Consider the following 20549-nt stretch of genomic DNA (forward strand, 5'->3'; position numbering starts at 1 on the left):
AAAATGGGCAAGGCTGGAACTGGACCTGGGAGGAAAAGGTACTCACTCACTCGTCCTTTCTCCTCTCCAGGTACTTCAGTGATGCAGGTAACAGCCACAGATGAGGATGATGCCATCAACACCTACAACGGGGTGGTTGCCTACTCCATCCATAGCCAGGAACCAAAGGACCCCCACGACCTCATGTTCACTGTCCACCGAAGCACAGGCACCATCAGTGTCATTTCCAGTGGCCTGGACCGTGAGGTGAACAGCCCTGAGGGAAAGTGCTGCCAACCTAGGCTTGCCCAGGCTGGGGCCTGACTCTCAGAGCAGAAACTCTTTTCCCTGTCCCTGTCCCTGAGGTCAAGGTAGAACAATGGGGACCCAAATCAGTAGGGCTGTCAGCTACTGTGTTCACACACGGATGTCCCACAGCTCCCTTGGGTCGGTGGCCTGCTGCCAAACAATTGCATTGAATCTCTTCTGAGGATGAGGAGGCAACTGTAAAATGAAGACTTTTGATATTTTCTGGAGGTTTTCTCATTTCCTCTTGGAATGGTTCGCTTAGTGTGCACATTGCTTAGATTTGTCCCTTGTGCACCACAAAGTAGAATTAGCTCCATGGATATTGGAGTTGCCTTCTGTTTCCTAATTAATATCTTTGCCCAAATCCCTGCTTAATACTCCCATAGTGGAGCAGCTAAGGATTGGGGCCAGTGCCCAGGATAAACCCAGGAGAACTGCTGGTACCTGAGACTCCTCCCCAGCACTCCCCTCTGCTTCTATTCTTTCTGGTGAGGTGAGAGTAGGACAAAGGGCCAAGAATATCACGAGAGGAACACTTCTCTATCTCTCTACTCCCTCAAGGCTTTGGTTCTTAAAGCCCAGATGAGGGACTCCTGAGACTGGACTCACGGTGGGCTTCCCCTCTCCTTTCTTTATCCCCAGAAAGTCCCTGAATACACACTGACCATCCAGGCTACAGACATGGATGGAGATGGCTCCACCACCACAGCAGTGGCAATAGTGGAAATCCTTGATGCCAATGACAATGCTCCTGTGTTCAACCCCCAGAAGGTAACACCCGTTCTTCTTTCTTCCCTCATCAGTAACGAAGGGCTTAAGTTTAATCCTCTCATGAAATGTTGAATCCTGCCTATGTTGCTTCGAGTCCTAGCCTTACCATTTACTGGCTGTGTGACCTTAGGCAAACTACTAACCCTCTGTGCCCTCATTTCTTAATCTGTGAAATGGAGATAATGATCATACCTGCTGCATTGTTCTGAGTTTTAAATGAAATAATCTATGTACCGTTTTGAACACAATCCTGGCAAAATAAGTGCTGCATATGAAAATCTTTGTTGATATGAAAACTTACTATCCTTTGAATCCACATCTCTCCACATTCCCCCAGTGAATACTTGTACACCTCCAATGACAGAGGCCTCAATGCCACTCAAAATGACATGCCCCACCCCTTCCATTTGTAGATACCTGTGACTACTAACATTCTTCAGACCTGATTAAAAATTTGTTCTGGGGCTGGGGTTGTGACTCAGTGGTAGAACACTTGCCTAGCATGGGCGAGGCCCTGGGTTCAATCCTCAGCACCACATAAAAATAAATAAATAAATAAATAAATAAACAAATAACAAATAAATAAAAGATAATTAAATTTTTTTTGTTGTTGTTCTGGGAGCTGGGAGTGTAGCTCAGTGGTAGAATACTTGCTTAGTATGCATAAGTTCCTGGGTTTGATGCCAGCATCCCACAAAACCTTTTTTGTTCTGAGCAGCTGATTTTCTAGTCTTTACTTCCTGTCCTAGAACCTCCAAAAAACCTTCTGTCCATTGCCCCAACACAAATAGGATCCTACCTTATTGTCACCTTTCTTATAACCTACTGATCTCAGGTAGATGGATGACTATATCCAGCAGGGACTTGGATACCCAGACGAGTGAGATTCTGGAACATCAGGCTCCTGGGAGGAGGGAAATCACCCAATGTTGGTGTGGTCTGTCCCTGCAGCTGTTTAGCTAATGCTTGGGACATTCTGCACCAGGGTGTGCCCTGAAAACCTGCTAAGGGGGTTGGTGGGCCAGGAAAGGGTAAAGGCCATGGGGCTACCCAGAAGGAAGATGGAGGACACATGGCTGATGAGAGTAGAACAGCCTCTAAGGAAAGTCAGTCTCTCTGCTCTGATTGCTCTGCGCTTCCCACACTGACAGTATGAAGCCCGGGTGCCAGAAAATGCAGTGGGCCATGAGGTGCAGAGGCTGACAGTGACTGATCTGGATGCCCCCAACTCAACAGCGTGGCATGCCATCTACCGCATTGTGGGAGGTGACGATGGGGACCATTTTACCATCACCACCCACCCTGAGAGCAACCAGGGCATCTTGACAACCAGGAAGGTGAGTCTCTTTGAACTTAAACAAAGGACACACCTGGGACAGCCAGGACTCCAGCCTCCAGGACAAGGGAGCCCCAGGTGAGTCACTGATTCAATTGAAGCACATCAATGGATTCTTCCCAAAACCCCGTGTCCACAGGCCACCTCCAGAGTCGTCGTCTCTCAGAATCTGTTTTATTAGAATCATGCTACTTTTGCATTTACTCAGCAGCACACATCTAGGTATTTAGATGTGAAAAGTTTCAAATTATTTAGTAGGCCAGGCTCAGTGGGGCTTGCCTATAATCCAAGTTCTTGGGAGGCTTAAGCAGGAAGATTACAAGTTCAAAGCCAGCCTCAGCAACTTAGCGAGACCCTGTCTCAAAAAATAAAATGGACTGGAGATGTGGCTCAATGGTTAGGTGCCCCTGGGTTCAATCCCTGGTACCTAATAATAATAATAATAATAGAATAAATAAATAAATTACTTAGTAGGCACATCTTTGCCTCTCAAAACTGTTTTTAAACTTTTGTGCATTTTTGTTTTTATTAGAGAATAGGACATGGTTTGTGTAAAAAAGACTTTGAATAAAATTGAAGGGGCTAGGGTTATGGCTCAAGTGGTAGAGCGCTTGCTTCGCATACGTGCGGCACTGGGTTTGATCCTCAGCACCACATAAAAATAAAAAGTAAACATTGTGTTCACCTACAACTAAAAAATATATATTAAAAAAATAAAAACAAAAAAAATTTTTTAATTGAAGCTTCAAGAAAATGAGTCTGGCTGGACACACACCTATCTGTAATCCCAGATACTTGGGAGGCTGAGGCAGGAGAATTACAAGTTTTGAGGCCACCTGGGCAACTTAGTGAAACCCTGTCTCGAAATTTAAAATAAAGGGGACTAGAGATGTAGCCTAGTGATAGAGCATTTGCCTAGCATGCGATAGGCTCCGGGTTTGATCCCCAGCACTTCAAAAAATAAAAATAAAAGACTATCTTAGGTTTAAATGTCCCCTTCTTGTGACAAATACTTTATAATGCTCCTTTTACACTGTGAAATGAAGTTCATTTATAATCTAACTTAGCTAAATTGTACTTTTTAGAAAAGTAGAATGACCAACTAAAATAAAGAAGAAATTTCTAAGAAAAGCTACTGAATATAAAACATTTTTGTGCAACTGCACTAGAAAGCATAGTGAAATGGTCAATTACTTGCATCTATTTGTAGAATCATCCAAATGTGGTTGATACTACGGGTCACTCTGGCAATGCAGAACAGGAGTGGTATTGATATCTTTTCAGAACAGTGAACAAACTCTTGAAAAAGTCCTGACCAAATTAAATTATGAGCTTCTCTCAGTTGCATTCCTAGAGAATTTAATATACATTAAAACCACACCAAAAACTTGGTTTATATGCTAAACATTCTATACTCTAATTATGAACAGGTGTTTTACACCCACAGATGTAGGAATGTCTTAAGGGATATTGGCAAGTTACAGGGGATTTGGGATCAGTTCTTTGTGTCTTAACTGGAAGTGGCAACCCGGCCCCAGTCTATGAGTAACAATGGCACCCCTAGTCAGACTTCCATAAGTTTCTAAAAAACTCCCTAGAGGGCATCACCACCCCATTGAAAACTAATATTCCAGGCCTTACTAAGCTAGTTGCCTCTGGGGTGATCCAAGAGACTCCACTAGATGTCTACTCAGGAAACACAGGAGGCTTTGGAGACAGCGAGAGATCCCTGTGAGGGATTGTTGCTTGTAGGGGGAGGGCTCGATCCCCTCACTATGGGCCCTTTCCTTCTGACGCCCACAGGCCTCCTCACAAAATGGTGGTTCGCGTTCTTCTCTCCTAGGGCTTGGATTTTGAGGCCCAAAACCAGCACACCCTATATGTAGCAGTGACCAATGAGGCTCCCTTTGTGGTGAAGCTCCCAACCTCCACAGCCACCATAGTGGTCCATGTGGAGGACGTGAACGAGGCCCCTGTGTTTGTCCCACCCTCCAAAGTCATTGAGGCCCAGGAGGGTATCTCCACTGGGGAGGCTATCGGCATCTACACTGCACAGGACCCTGACAAGGAGGATCAAAAGATCAGGTACTCCTCGTGAACTGGTTCCAGTCATCCAAATGTACCGGTACAGTAGGGCGGGTTGTTCTATTACCATGAAGATTGTTCAGCTGGGCTGGGCACTTAGTAAGACCCTGTCTCAAACTAAAAAGGGCTAGAGATGTGGCTCAGTGGTTAAGTACCCCTCAGTTAAATCGCTGGAACCAAAAAAAAAAAAAATGTTGTACAGTATTTTTGAGTATCACTCTGGCACTGGACCTCTCCTTCCTGCTGTGCTGGAGACAGAAGGGTAGAGGTTCAGGGGAAGGTGGGTCCTCTCTCACCCACATATCCTGCTGGCTCCCTACCTGCTATTTTAGTCTCTGTTTCAATGAGATTTCATTTTCTCTGTGGTCCTGCTTAAGAGCCCAGAGACCATCTGAATTGGGTCTAAAGAGGTTTGAATGATGACACTAGAATTCATGAGACCCTTCTCAATTATTTCCAGCTACCACATCATGAGAGACCCAGCAGGATGGCTAGCAATGGACCCAGACAGTGGGCAAATCACTGCTGCGGGCATCTTGGACCGTGAGGATGAGCGGTTTGTGAAGAACAACGTCTATGAAGTCATGGTTTTGGCCACAGACAATGGTGAGAGTTTCCTCCCAACTTTCCCACATGGGGACACCTTTGGTTCTCAAATCATATGACACAGCCTATTCCCTCTGCACAGAGGATTGGGGTGGGATCAGTTCCACCAAACCAGTCGGGAGAGTTGAAGGGGTCTTTTGGGAGTGGGGGTGTCTCTTAAAGGACTGTTCCTAGGGAGACTGGCTATGATTATGATTATGATTTTTCTGATACCCAAGAGTCAGGAAAGATCCTGAAGACTCCATTCAACCTAAGTTTTTGGTTCACTGAACCCTAAATTGATCTTTAGTTTCCCCTTATAATTGAGTAACAGAGAATACCTGGAAAATACCATGATTGATGAGTGATTTCACACCACAGTCAGTGGGGGAGTATGATATAATTGACATCTCTGCTTAGCACATAGTGAACCAACACCTTCAGGTTCCCTGAAGCTGATCGGCAAATACCAGACTAGCCCTGAGGTGGCCAATAGGTTTCACTCTGTGGCAGATTATAATGACTATTTGGGTGAAGTGGCTGCAGCTAATCTATGATAGATTGATAATGTCTGCATGGACACATGAGAGATGACTTGATTTTCATGTATTTGTCATCGCTGGTTTGATCTGTAATGAAGTTAAGGCATGGAGAGACTTCCAGGTTAGAGCTGGGTATAGAGCTGGAGTCTGAGATGGATTAAGTCAGTTTTAGGGTAGCTTAACATCAGTTCATCCAGCAACCAAGGGCAGATACTGAAAAGATGTCATATGTATTGTTATAAACAGGAAGCCCTCCCACCACTGGCACAGGAACTCTTCTCCTAACACTTACTGACATCAACGACCATGGCCCAATTCCTGAGCCCCGTCAAATCATCATCTGCAACCAAAGCCCTGTGCCTCAAGTGCTGAACATCACAGACAAGGACCTGTCCCCCCACTCCTCCCCTTTCCAGGCCCAGCTAACACATGACTCAGATATCTACTGGATGGCAGAAGTCAGTGAAAAAGGTAACTTGAGTGGTGGTAGCAGGTGAGGTCTACCCCACACTAGCCCGATGCACAAATTCTTATTCCAGCATTTTTTTGGGTCACAGATAATGATCTCCACAAGAACATCAGTCAGATGCTATTTTTGGGCTAGGGTTGTATCTCAGTGGCAGATCACTTTCTTAGCATGCACAAGGACATGGATTTGATGTCCAGCACCACACATGCATAAAGCAGTCAGGCATAGTGGCACATGCCTATAATCCCAAACACTCAGGATGCTGAAACAAGAGGGTAGCAAGTTTGAGGCCAGCCTGGACAATTTATCAAAACCTTGCCTTAAAATAAAAATCATTTTAACTGGGCTGGGGATGTATCTCAGTAGTAGAGCACTTATTTGCATGTGATGTGTGAGGCCCCCAGTACCACACACACAAAAAAAAAAAAAAAAAAAAAAAAAGAAGAAGAAGAAGAAAGAAAGAAAAACTGCATGGTAGCATATGCCTGTAATCTCAGACCTTGGGAGGCTGAAGCAGGAGGATCACACATTCAAGGCCAGCTTTAGCACCTTAGTGTGACCCTAGACAACTTAGCAAGACTCTGTCTCAAAACACTTTTAAAAAGAAGGGCTGGGGAAGAAGGCTCAGTGTAAGAATTCTATTGAAAGCCTTTGGAATCTCATAGGAACTCTGAAAGATATTTCTAGTCCATCTGGCCTTTCTATGCAAATGGGAAAAATGGGGCCCAGTGAGAGAGGAAGTGACTTGTCCAGTATTACATAGCAAGAGTTAGGGCTCCAAGCCTGTTGTGGTGGCACTCGCCTGTAATCCCAGCAGCTCAGGAGTCTGGGGCAGGAGAATTGCAAGTTTGAGGGCATCCTCAGAAACTTAGCAAACCCCATCTCAAAAAATAAAAGAACCGGGGATGTAGCTTAGTGGCAAAATGCCCATGGATCTCCAGTACAGGCTGGGAGTGTAGTTCATTGGCCGAGCACATGCTTAGCATGTGCAAAGCCTTTGGTTGGATCCTCAGTACTGCAAAAAGAAAAAGGACTGCAGCACAGCAATTATAGCTAACACTCTCAGCAAGCTTAGTAGGCCAAACATCACCTCACGTGCTCCATCCTGGAGTACTTAATCCCCACATCGATGCTGTGAAGAAGGTACTGTTGTCTCTCTGCCTCACACACATATTTTACAGATGAGGAAATCAAATACAGAGGCTTAAATATCTTGACAGAGGCATTATTATGGCTAGAAAATACTTGCATCGAGGTTTTAGTCCAGGTATCTGACTTATCATTATAGTCTGTTGTGTACCATTGATGGGACCCTGGCAATATGCAAAAGCTTTTTCTTTTTTTTTCCTTATTTTATCTTTCTACCAATCTCTAGTCAGCATTTTCATCCCCACATATAGATAAGAATGAGGCTTGAGGAGGTTAACTAACATGCCCAAGGGCATAGCGTAGGTGATAATTAGGAGTTGAAGCAGGCTTTGACTCCAGAGCCCCTGGCCGTCCTGTTCCCAGCCTACTTCCCTGTCCTGCCTCTCTCTGGGCCACTGTTTTGAAGTTCTTAGCCTTCAGGATTTTTCAGTTGTATGGACCGGAGAGGAGTGAGTCTGACCCTAAGTACCAATAAGGCTATGAGAAAAAATGCCTTACCTTGGCTTAAGGTGCTTCTTAGGGCTGGGAATCCCCAGGAGAGAAATGGAGAACCAATATATTCAGTTTCTACCCCAAAGAAACCAAATAACCCCATTTCTATTACTGCTGCTAAGCCCAAGAACTTGGGAGACCTCCTTCAGACACCCACATTGTCTCATTTTTTAATTCCTGTGATTTGGACATATACATCCACCTTTGCTTTGGGAGTCCAAATTGGTCTCCTCTGTCACCCCCTTGTGGCCTAGAAGCCATTTTTTTTTTTTTTTCCTCCCTGAACATATCGTGGAAGAGCTTAAACCAGAAATGCTTTGCTTCAATACCTGACCCCTCCATTGACTTTTCACCAGCTTTGTGACTGTGTGCAAATTATAGAACCTGGGCCTCAGGTTCCTTATCTGTGGGATGGGTCAGTTTTTCTGTCTACCTCCTTGTTATGAAGTAGTAAATTAAATAGGTGAATGCATGAAAGTCCATACTTAGTTCAGGTGAGCTGTCATCTTCAAGGCCTGTATTTCCCAGTCACCTTCTCAGATCTGGCTCATGGAAGTGTGAACATTATGCCCCAATCCCCAAAAAACCAATCCTTGAACATAGTACTGATATCTGTTTTTTGTTTTGTTTTGTTTTGTTTTAATTTACTTTTTCTCTTTGCCCTTGTCCTTGTCATCAGGGGAATTCATCCACACTTTACATATGTGACTTTGGGCTAGTTACTTGACTCCCTCAGCCTCAATTTCTGCTTTTGTAAAATGAAGTTAATTGCATTACTTGCTTCTCAAAGTTGTGGTGAGGGTTAAGGTAGGGCCTGGCAGATAGTAAGCATCTATTTAGTCACTGCCACCACTATCATTAACAGCAACTGAGAAATCAGCCCTAGAGCATGGTGCCAATGTTTGGTTACATATCCCATGTTGGCCTCTCCACACAGTAGACCAGATACTCAGTTTGCAGAAGTATCTCTGCCTGCTACTGCTAAAGGAGAACAGGGTGAATTCTGCCTCTGGCCTTCTTACTTAGAGTGTACAGATCCTTTTAACTAGAAGTGGCTTGAGGTCAGTGCTGAAATAGCTTGTAAGCCTGAGGGGAGGGTTAGAAACTCAGAGGTTGGTTGTGATTACCAGTGATTAGTGGGTGAGAGATGCCACAATGTTGGGGATAATCCTGCAGGATGAAAAATGTTCCACCCATGCTGTTTGTGCCTCTCTTGAGACAGGTGAGTCTGAACTGAAGGCCTTTCTTCAAAGAGACCCCTGACCCTATATTCCTCACTTACAGCCTACGCCCCTCCCAACTCTGGGTTTGCCACAGTTTCTCCTGAGTGCTTGAATTGTGGGCCACTGAACTTCGCTTCTGCTCTGTGCTTAGCCTGCTACTTCCCTGGGCCTTTGAAGGCTAGCTAGTTGGTCAAATTACTGCTCACCTGAACCAAGTATGGACTTTCATGCATTCACCTATTTAATCTTCATGACATATTTCTGGCATCCCTGAACTTGTGTGTAATCACTAATGCTGTGATAACATGGGTTAGCATCCTATCTGATTGGTTTAATATACCACTATGTAACCAAGTCACATGCATTTGGATTTAGTTGTCATCACATGGAAATATAGCTACTTCATATTTAATCATGCTGGGCACAATGGCACCCACCTGAAATCCCAGCGACCCTGTAGACTGAGGCAGGAAGATCACAAGTTCAAGACCAACCTAGGCCACTTAGTGGGTCCTGAGCAACTTATCAAGACCCTGTCTCAAAAAAGTGCCCCTGGATTCAATCCCTGGTATCCCCCCTGAAAAAAAAATTAAATCATGTAGCTGAGGTATAAATTTTTATTATAAAAGCAAAATAATGGCTGGGCACAGTGGTGTACACCTCTAATCCCAGCTACACAGGAAGCTGAGGCAGGAAGAAGCACAAATTCAAGACCAGCCATTAGGCAAATTAGCAAGTCCCTTCGTGTTAGTCAGCTTTTTGTCACTGTGACCAAAATACATGACAGGAACAACTTAGAGAAGGAAAAGTTTATTTGGGGCTAAGGTTTCAAAGGTTTGTTCCACAGTTGGACCAACTCCATTACTCTAGGTTTGAGGTGAGACAGAACATCATGGCATGGGGCAAGGCGGAGGAAAGCTGCTCAGCTCATGGTATTTGGGAAGCAGAGAGGGAGGGAGCATGCAAGAGGGTGCATCCAGATATAATGCCCTGGAGCACACCTCCAGTGACCTACTTCTTCCAGCCACACCCCACCTCCCTATAGTTACCACCAATATAGTCTGCTCAAATTATTAATCTGTCAAATGGACTAATCCACCATTAATCCAGGTTAGAGCTCTCATAATCATTTCACCTCTGAACATTACTACATTGTCTTTCACATGGCTTTTGGGGGACACTAAAGATCCAAACTGCAACACCCTATTTCAAAATTTTTTATTTAGCTGGAATAGTGGCCCACACCTGTAATCCCAATAGCTCAGAGGCTGAAGCAGGAGGATCACAAGTTCAAAGCCAGCCTCAGCAAAAAAGCAGTGTACTAAGGAACTCAGTGGGAACCTGTCTCTAAATAAAAATACAAAATAGGTCTGGGATGAGGCTCAGTGGTCAAGGGCCCCTGAGTTCAATCCTTAGTACCAAAAAAAAAAAAAAAAAAAGAAAAAGTACTTACCTCTTCTTTGGTACTGATGATTGAACCCAGGAGCCCTCTACCACTGAGCCACATGCCCCATCCTTTTGATTTTTGATACAGGGCCTCACTAAGTTGCTGAGGCTGGTCTCAAACTTGGAATCCTCCTGCCTTGACCTCATGAGTTGCTGGGATTGTAGGCCTGTTTTACCATGTTCAACTTAAAATATTTTTTAAAAAGGCTGGGGGATGTGTAGCTCAGTGATAGAGCACTTGCCTAGCATGAACAAGATACTGGGTTCAGTCTCCATGGCTCAGTCCCCATTACTAATAAATAAATAGATAGATAGATAGATAGATAAATGGCAAAATGATGCAATAATAAGTAAGGGCTGGAAATGTAGTTCAGGGGTAGAGCAATTGCCTGCCATGCACAAGAGCCTGGTTTGATCCCCAACACTACATAACCAATAAAGTTGTGGTGTGACCCTAGACTACATAACCAATAAAACAAAGTAATTCCCATAATAAATGATAGTGGACATTGAAATATGAAAACAAGTGCCAATTAATGTAAACATTAAATGATTTAGGTCTATTTCATGGGAAGAATAATATATTCTTTTGATGCAAAGAACACTCTAGGAGCTGATGTGTTGATAAATTATTGGGTCCATATCACATGACTGATAAGGCTTTCATTTTAAAAATACTGTTATTTCATTCATTTATTTCTGCAGTACTGAGGATTGAACCCAGGGCCTAGCATATGCTAGGCAAGTGCTGTGCCACAGACCTACACCTGCAGTCATTTTTAAAAATTTTATTTTGAGACAAGGTCTTACTAAGTTTCTCAGGCTGGTCTCGAATTTACAATCCTTAGTTGGGATTAAAGGCATGTATGCTACTATGCTTGGCGGTTGTTGATTTTTCTTTAAATGATGAATTAATTTTTATATACTAATAATTCTGAGACAATGAATTTTGCTTTAGCCAGTTGTTGTTGTTGTTGTTATTATTATTTTTGGTGCTGGGGATAGAATCCAAGACCTTGCATATACTAAGCGTGAACTCTACTACTAAGATATAATCCCAGCCATAGATATTAATTTTTCAGGATATTTCTCTTTAGCTCAAATGCAGACATTGTTCTCCAATCTCCATCATAATGTATTCAGTTCTAACACTTATGGCATCTCCAGACTAATAAATGTTCTGTCCATTCAGGAGATACAGTGGCCTTGTCCCTAAAGAAGTTTCTGAAGCAAGACACATACGATGTACACCTTTCTCTCTCTGACCATGGTAACAAGGAGCAGCTAACAGTGATCAGTGCCACTGTGTGCGACTGCCATGGCCATGTGGACACCTGCCCCGTACCCTGGAAGGGCGGTTTCATTCTCCCTGTCTTGGGGGCTGTCCTGGCTCTGCTACGTGAGTACCACACACCTTCCCACTCCGATACTGGAATAGTTACGAGACATGATTCTACTTTGAATTGGGACCAAGAAGCTACCAACATGGCCCATCCATTCCTTACACACTTAATTCCAGGAGTGTCATTCATTAGACACACTCTGGAGCTTCTGGATTGTGCCAGGCATTAGAGATACAAGTGGTTAGCAAATAGATGTGGTCCTGCCATCATATACTCTCAGGCTTGAGCGGTGTGGTTCCTTAGGCATTAGTAGTACCAGGAATTTGTTAGAAAGGTAGATTCTCAGGTCCCACTTCAGAACTCCAGAATATTAGGGATAGGACTCAGTAAACTGCATTTTGTCAAACTCTAAGGAAGGCCGGTCATGGTGGCACTCACCTGTGATCCCAGCTACTCCTCAGACTGAGACAGGAGGATTGCAAGTTTGAAGTTAGTCTCAGCAACTTAGGGAGGCCCTGTTTCAAAATAAAAATAGCTGGAGCTATAGTTCAGTCACAGAGTATTCTAGGTTTAATCTCCAGCACAATTAAAAAAAAAAAAAAACAAAAACAAAACACCAGTATGGGAAGTCTGACAATAAATGATACCAAATTATAGTGGGAAGTGGGAAGGAATGGAGTTGGAGTCGGGCTGCTTCTAGGAGGAAGTGATCATGCCCAGACCTAAAGGTAAAGCCATGTATATATGTGGAGAGTGGGTCGAGAGGAGACAGCCCAGGAAAGGTTCCAAAGTGGGAAACTGCTGGTATATTTGAGAAACTCAGAAGAGGCCAGTGTGTTGACTTTAGTGTGTGAGCGGGTGAGTGTGTGTGTGTGTGGGGGGTTGGAGGCATATGCTGGGCCAGTCATGTAAGCTTTGGTAAGTAGTTGGGTTTTTCCTAGGTGCAGGGAGAGCCACTGTAGTGTGTTAAGCTTTGGCTGTTAAGTGGGGGCTCTAAGGTTGGGTGGGGCTGTGAGGGCTTGAAGTCTTGGCTGGCCATGTGGTTGGGATGTGGTTGGGGGTGAATATTCACATTTCCCAATTCTTTCAGTCCTCCTGCTGGTGCTCCTCTTATTGGTGAGAAAGAAGCGGAAGGTCAAAGAGCCCCTTCTGCTCCCAGAAGATGACACCCGTGACAATGTTTTCTATTATGGTGAAGAGGGTGGTGGTGAAGAGGACCAGGTGAGCCACTGAGGCAGGGGTCGTTGGGTCAACTAACTGACCACATTAGCTGCACTGACCATCCCTGGAAGATCAGTCTTCAACAGGATTGACTATCAGCTCCTCTTTTGAGGGGATATGGTCCCTCACTGGTCTCTGTGGTCCAGCCAATGGACCTTAATCAAAACTGCACTTAATTGGGGAAGATAGAAAGAGTAGGAATGAGGGCTGGGGATGTGGCTCAAGCGGTAGCGCGCTCGCCTGGCATGCGTGCAGCCCGGGTTCAATCCTCAGCACCACATACAAACAAAGATGTTGTGTCCGCTGATAACTAAAATAAAATAAATATTTAAAAAAAAAAAAAGAAAGAGTAGGAATGAGGACTTACAGAAATTTCTATAGAGGAAATTTCCTATAGAGGAAAGGGAGGCTCTGAAAGGTCCTCTGATGACCTGAGCCCTTGCAGATGACATTGTCAGTCTTCCAAGACCTACCTATGAACCCTAGCATTCAAAGGATGAAGTGTAACTGGTGGGGAGAGGTCTCAATCCTAGTGTTCTCATTTCTTTTCCTGAAGGATTATGATATCACCCAACTCCACCGGGGTCTAGAGGCCAGGCCTGAGGTAATTCTCCGCAATGATGTTGCACCAACCTTCATCCCTACACCCATGTACCGACCCCGGCCAGCCAACCCGGATGAAATTGGCAACTTCATCATTGAGGTGAGAAATGGCGGGTCAGCCTAGCACAGTCCTTTAATCAAGTCTAGCATCAGCAGCTCAGGAGAACAAGCATGGCCCTGGATTCATGTTTCTGGGTTTGAATTCTGGCTCCACCACCAACCAGCTATATGATCTCTATGTTTGAGTATCTCTGGGCTTCTGTTTCCTCCTCCATAAAATACAATTTTGCAGACTACTAAAGAATAGGTTAGAGCCTGGCACAATGGCACATGCTTATAATTCCAGCAGCTCAGGAGGCTAAGGAAGGAGGATCGAAAGTTCAAAGCCAGCGTCAGTAACTTAGTGAGGCCCTAAGCAACTCAGTGAGACCCTGTCTCTAAATAAAATATAAAAAATAAAAAAAGGACTGGGGAAATGATTCAGTGGTTAAGTGCCCCTGGGTTCAATTCCTGGTACCAAAAAAATAAAGAAAGAAAGAGTAGATTAGAAATAATTTATTCATTTATTCAATACCTGGGCTTGAATTCTAAAGATTCTAGGTGATTCCAATGTAGAGGAAAATTTAGAATCTCTGTTATGAATTATTTCATGAATTGCTTCAAATGAGGAAGCTCTAGAAACTGTGGCTTCGGCACCTTCCTGCCATTGAAATCACCTGGGACTTCAGAGGTCATCAGAACTTACCCCAGGGACTGGAATCCATTGATCTGGCTGGGATCTGGGTTTTAATTCTGAAAGTAAATCAAAGATGAAGAACTAGTGAACTATACATATAGGAGGTCTATGATATGAGCCCAGCATAGCGATCAATGAGTGGCAGTCCTTAACAGAAAAAGAAAAAAAAAAAATTAGTTGAAATTCACAACTAATTGGGTGGGGTGTATTTATCTGTGGCAGTGGACAGAAGCCTGGGTGGGAGGTCAGGAGGCCTCAGCCCTGACTCAAACCCTCTGCCTCAGTCCTTTCTTCTGCAGAGATGGATAAATAATCCAGTGGTGAGCTTCTGTTCTTTAACCTGAACATGTTTGAAAGAGTGTGGTGTAAAAAAACAAGCATCTGGGCTGGGGATGTGGCTCAAGTGGTAGCGCGCTCGCCTGGCATGCGTGCAGCCCGGGTTCGATTCTCAGCACCACGTATAAACAAAGATGTTGTGTCCGCCGATAACTAAAAAAAATAAATATTAAAAAATTCCCTCTCTCTCTCTCTCTCTCTCTCTCTCTCTCTCTCTTTAAAAAAAAAACAAGCATCTCACATAAGGGGAAAAGCTGCTCAAGGCACCTGGTTCCCAGAGGATGCTTTGGAGCTAAATACTTGGAGCTCATCCTTCCAGTTAAATGCAAAGTTTCCAGAATGACTGCATTTGGGGCATTTTGCAAATGCTGTCTCATTTAATCCCCACATCATTCTACTAATGATAAAATAGTGTCCAACTATGTGCTAGGTAAAGCTTTACATGTATTCATTTATTCCTCTAAAGCTGTGTGACAGGTTACCATTTTACAGACAGGGAACAGAAGCACAGAGCAGTTCAGAGAAGCCCAGAGTCCCAAAACCAGTGTGTGGAGACTGAGTTCAGGCACAGTCTGTTTGCAGGGTCCCTGCCCTTCACCACTGGTGTGTGTTGCCCCGAGCTGCCATGCTGAGTCCCTGTGCTAACCGCTTTCTAGGCATTGTGTTTCATTTCAACCTTCGAAGCCTTGAGGGAGAGGAGTGCTGGCCGGGCAGCTGAGGAAAGGGAGGCTCTGCAAGGTCCTCTGATGACCTGGCCCCTTGCAGCTGAGCCTCAGGCCCAGCGCTCCTGACTCCTGCTCTCTGTTGCACAGAACCTGAAGGCCGCCAACACAGACCCTGCAGCCCCACCGTACGACTCCCTACTAGTGTTCGACTACGAGGGCAGTGGCTCTGATGCCGCCTCCCTGAGCTCCCTGACCTCCTCGGCCTCTGACCAAGACCAGGATTATGATTATCTGAACGAGTGGGGCAGTCGCTTCAAGAAGCTGGCGGACATGTACGGAGGCGGTGAGGATGACTAGGCTGCTGTGCCAGGAATAAAATGTCAGGCCACAGCAGCCTCTCGAAGGGGTCTCAGTCCCCACTTAAGCCAAGGACTTCGGAGCTCGTCAAGAAGAGGCCTGAGCAACTCGGAAGGAAGAGGATGCAAGTCTGCCATGAACAGGTCGGATTCTAAGCCCTTCCGTATGGAAGGATGTGGCAGTTAGACTTCACCCCTGACCACCTCAGACCACCTGTCAGCCTCATCAGGTTGCCTCAGGCCAAAATTCCAGATGTTTCTTACCTGCCATAAAGTGCTCAGCCCATTTCCTGGGCCTGGACCGTCTCTGATGCTCCATGATGACTTTCCCTCTGGAATGGAACCTTATCTTAGAAAGAGGCCTCTTACGGTATTCCTATTTTTTGTTTTATTTTCGTGGTGCTTGGAATTGAACCCAAGGCCTTGAGCATGCTAGGCAAGAGCTCTACCGCTGAGCTATCTCCTCAGCCCCTGTGTTTTTTGTTTTTGTTGTGTTTTAATGCTGTTTTTTAGAGTCTTCTCAGTGTCCCCTCAGTCCTCCAGAAGCGCTGCCTGCGGGGTTTACTGCCCTCGTGCATTCCTCCGATCCCCAGACCCTGAGGCCTCCTACTTGCATTTTTATACTGTGTGTGTCTAGGTTGTCCTGTATTATTTTACTTTCCCTATTGTGTGCTGTAGAAGGTGATGACAATCGTATAAATGTACTAGAAGTGTTTTTATTAAAGGAACTTTTCCCAGAGATGCCAGTGGAGTAAAATTTTTTTTTTAACTTCTTTATTGACATCTAAGTTCCTCACCACACCATTCCCCCTGCTAAGGTTCATATCAGTGGTTGTAACCATTTTCCGCATTGTGCAAAGGGACTAGGCTCCTCCACCCCCACTGGCTTCCTCCCAGCTTCCCTCTGTGGTAGAGAAGTTCAGGGTTCGCCTACATACTCAGATGAGTCCAGCAGCGGGGTAGGGGGTTATGGTGGAGAGGTATGGACCTGTCCTCTCCCTGCAAATTCAGAGCTGCTCCTCTGTGGCAAAACCATTCACCTCTTTCCTCTTGGGCTGAGTGCCACCAGAGCCCAGGTCTGTGGATGAACCTGAGCCCTTGCAGCTGAGCATCAGGCCCAGCGCTCCTGACTCTTGCTCTCTGTTGCACAGAACCTGAAGGCAGCCAACACAGACCCTACAGCCCTTAGTCTCTACCTGCCTCAGATTTTTCATTTATAAAATGGGGAGATTTATGTGATTCAATGAATTAATATCTGGTGCATGGATTATGCTATTTGTTAATTAAAAACTACTGCAACTTAGAACTTTTAGAACCAGATGGCACTTAACTTCCATTGTTTTCTTTAAACATACCTTCATACTCAGCCTCTGAGGAGGTTTCCCTGCTTTAAAGAATGGTCTTTGGGGGGCTGGGATGGGTCTCATTGGTAAAGTACTCGTCTTAGTATGTGTGAGGCACTAGGTTTGATCCTCAGCACCATATAAAAAATAATGAATAAAGATATTTTTTAAAAAAAGAATGGCCTCGTTGTGGGGTTTTTATTTTTCTTAAATAATACCTGGTCATCATCAAAAGCAGGCAAAATGGGGGTGGGGGGGCGAGGATAGAGAACCCACCCAGAATATCAGGGAAATTGGAACATTTCTGATAAGACCAGGGCTCAAATGCAGGAGTAAGGATGAGGAATCAAAGATAAAAGATTCCATTTGTGCCTCTGTTAAAGGGAAGTTCAAATTTTTCAATAAAACAAAAGAATCTGAAATAGAGCTAAAGGTATTGCTAGGGTTGAAATAAGTGTTTCCTTCCCCAAAAGTGACCAATTCTTTTTTTTTTTTTTTAATATTTATTTAGATACTGGGGATTGAACCCCAGGGTGCTTTACCACTGAGCTACATACCCAGCCCTTTTTATTTTTGAGATGGTCTCACTAAGTGGGTCTGGCCTTGAACTTATGATTCTCCTTGCCTTAGCCTCCTGAATAGCTGGGATTCCACCATGCCCAGTGAAAGTAACTAATTCTTCAAAGCAGCTGTACTCAAAAGTCCAGACCTTGACCCAACAATACTAGCCTCACCTACTGAATTGGGCCTGCAGTCTGGTTTAACCAGCCCCCAGGTGATTCTGACACAAAGGTTTTTCACCTAGGCTCTGACAGTGGAGGTCCTTGGATGGAGAAGTTAAAAGGGAATCTAATAGATTTCTCATTATTCTTGGTCCATAGTGCCTTAGCCCTCTGCCAAGACTGCCTCCTGTCTTTCCTCCCAAGCCACAGCTCCTGGTTCCCACTGCCTCTGATCCCCACAGCCAGGGACCTGATGCTTTTGCTGATAATCCCCCTCTACCAGGACCCTGTTACTCTGGCTGATAAGGGGGTATGGGAGGATTGGGTGTCCCAGTTAGCTGACTCTGTAGCCCCTTATTTCCAGCTCCTTTCACAGAAGCCTGAATGAAGCAGGAAAACCTATCTTAAGCTACAACTAATTGTAAAACCAAATAGCCACTGTTCAGCTGGACTTTTTTCTGGAGGGAGTTGAGGAGGTACATCAACTTCCCCAGCTAAGCTGGCCTCTGTGGATGGACCTAGATTTTTGCAATGATGAAGCCAGTCACGAACCTCTGATTTAAAAAGAATGGGCCTACGGTGCCTATCTCTGTAATCCCAGCAACTTGGGAGACTGAGACAGGAAGAACACAAGTTCAAGGCCAGCCTCAGTAATTTAGCAAGGCCCTAAGCAACTTAGCAAGAAACTGTCTCAAAATAAAAAATAAAAAGGCCTGGGGATATAGCTCAGTGGTAACCCTGGGTTCAATCTCCAGTACCAAAAAATTAAAAGTGGAGCTTCATGAGAAGGGGCTGGGCACCCAGAGACCTGTCTCCTCAGCCCCATCTTCCCAGTGTGTCTCCTTACAAACCCCAAATGCAGAACATTTTGAAAACTGCCCTAATCTGCTGTCGTTTTGCAGAAGTGAAAAGATAAAACTCCAAATAAGGAACTCCTTCAGTCCCCTAGAGCAGAACTTGAGACCAGCCAGGCCTGATCACACCAACAATCCTTTCTCCTTCTCAAAGGGGTGTAGATAATTCCCATTTGCCCGGGCCCTGGAGAGGCATCAGTAAGATGGTTCTCATCCCTGGAAGGTCAGGTTGCAAGAGGACCCAAATTCCTGTCCCTGCCCATGCTAGGCTTCCTTAACCAAGGGGACCTACAAAGAGACATAGAGCTAAGACCCAGTCAGGGAACTGCTAAGGGATGGCCAGTTAGGAAGGGTCCCTTAAGTCAGTTGGGTGATAAGCCTGCCATTGACAGGGTGGAGGACAGTCCCCTGGGAAGCTCCTTAGCAGCCCACCTGCTGTGTCTTCAGCTCTGTGAGCCAACTCCTCTCAGATTAAAGGCAGAGCCTACTACCATTGAAATAGCCCACCAGAGCTGGTTACAGTGGCTTATGTCTATAATCCCAGCAATTTGGGAGGCTAAGGAAGGATCACAAGTTCCAAGGCCAGGCTCAGCAACCTAATGAGGCCCTAAGAAACTCGGTGAAATCCTGTTTCAAAATAAAAAGTAAAAAGGGCTGGGGGATGTAACTCAATAGTAAAACCCCTCTGGGTTAAATCTCCAGTACTCTGAACATTTTAAAAAGGATTAAAAATGGCTGTGGATATAGCTCATTGGTAAAGCAACCCTGGGTTCAATCCCAGGGTTGGCAGGGTTCAGAGCACAAGAGCAAATCTTGGCACTTCCACCTTGAGGCCTTGGAGAAATCACTTCACTGGCTCTGCCTCACTGTGCTCAGGTGACCTGGCATGCAAGGACTACATAAATTTTCTTGCTATCACTTCTAATGTTGTAGTCGAGGGACTGATAGGGCCAATTGTGGCTCCTTTTCTCCACACTCACACCCTGAGTGGAGACTGCATTTCCAGATGGAGGAATTCTCAGAAATTCCCAGACTGCGGCAATTCAGTGGCTGTGGTTTTCTGAAAGGCTCTTCTCTTCATGCCCAGCAGAGGGCACCACTCACCAAACCACAGACACAGCGGGCACCTCCCAGCCTGGCCAGCCAAGAACCGCAACAGGCAGGAACTGCCATGAACATGCTGATGAAGGTGATGGTGGTGGCGGCAGGTGTTAGCAGCAGCTGTTAATATTTATTGGTTTATGACTGCCCAGAGCCTTCAAATACATGGAGTCCTTTTCTCTTTTTCCCCTGTTGGAAATTTCATTGGGAATTAAACCCAGGGTTGCCTTACCTCTAAGCTACATCCTCAGCCCGTTTTTAAATTTTATTTTGAGATAGGGTCTTGCTAAGTTGCCCAGGCTGACCTTGAATTGGCCTCCCAGTAATCCTTCCCAGTCACTGAGATTACAGGTGTGTGCCATCATACCTGGCACATCCTCCCACTTCTTAACCATGCAGAGGATTTATAGTTACCTTTTTAAAAGGAAACTGATAGCCTCAGCAATTTGGGAGACTGAAGCAAGAGGATTGAAAATTCATGGCAGCCTGGACAAATTAGCAAGACGCTGTCCCAAATTAAAAAATAAAATGGGCTTGGAATGTGGTTCAGTGGTCAGGTAACCATGGGTTCAATCACTGGTACCAAAACAAAACAAAAAAAGAGCCTATCCTGAGTTCTTTTCTGGGGGAGCTTATCTTCACAGGTTTGTGTCTGGACCCTGGGACACAGGGGACTGTGGAGGAATGTGGCTGTGTAGGGAGAATCAGCCCCAATCCCAGGAAACATGGCTACTCCCTCCTCTTCCCACCCTGTGCTTTGAGGTTCTTTGTGCATGTGTGTGTGTGTGTGTGTGTGTGTGTGTGTGTGTGTACACCCCAGCCCATGCTGGTTCTGTCACTGGTCACCCAAAACAGCTTCCATTGACCACCATTGGGCCTAGGA

The 20549-nt window shown here is 45.1% G+C and overlaps 1 protein-coding gene across 2 annotated transcripts in view; it reads left to right on the top strand.

The window, feature by feature from the left end:
- The window catches only part of Cdh3 (cadherin 3), a 45980-nt gene extending 30333 nt beyond the window's left edge, over positions 1-15647 (top strand). For both annotated transcript variants that reach the window (XM_076838362.2, XM_077105779.1), the window contains 10 exons: positions 71-246; positions 931-1059; positions 2211-2396; positions 4239-4480; positions 4941-5086; positions 5854-6078; positions 11579-11785; positions 12820-12950; positions 13507-13653; positions 15438-15647. In XM_076838362.2, the coding sequence (XP_076694477.2) occupies positions 71-246; positions 931-1059; positions 2211-2396; positions 4239-4480; positions 4941-5086; positions 5854-6078; positions 11579-11785; positions 12820-12950; positions 13507-13653; positions 15438-15647 (1799 nt within the window). The remainder of the gene's footprint in view (positions 1-70; positions 247-930; positions 1060-2210; positions 2397-4238; positions 4481-4940; positions 5087-5853; positions 6079-11578; positions 11786-12819; positions 12951-13506; positions 13654-15437) is intronic.
- Positions 15648-20549: the final 4902 nt, after the last annotated feature.

This window comes from Callospermophilus lateralis, chromosome 18 (genome assembly GCF_048772815.1).
Source record: "Callospermophilus lateralis isolate mCalLat2 chromosome 18, mCalLat2.hap1, whole genome shotgun sequence".
NCBI classification, from domain to species: domain Eukaryota; kingdom Metazoa; phylum Chordata; class Mammalia; order Rodentia; family Sciuridae; genus Callospermophilus; species Callospermophilus lateralis.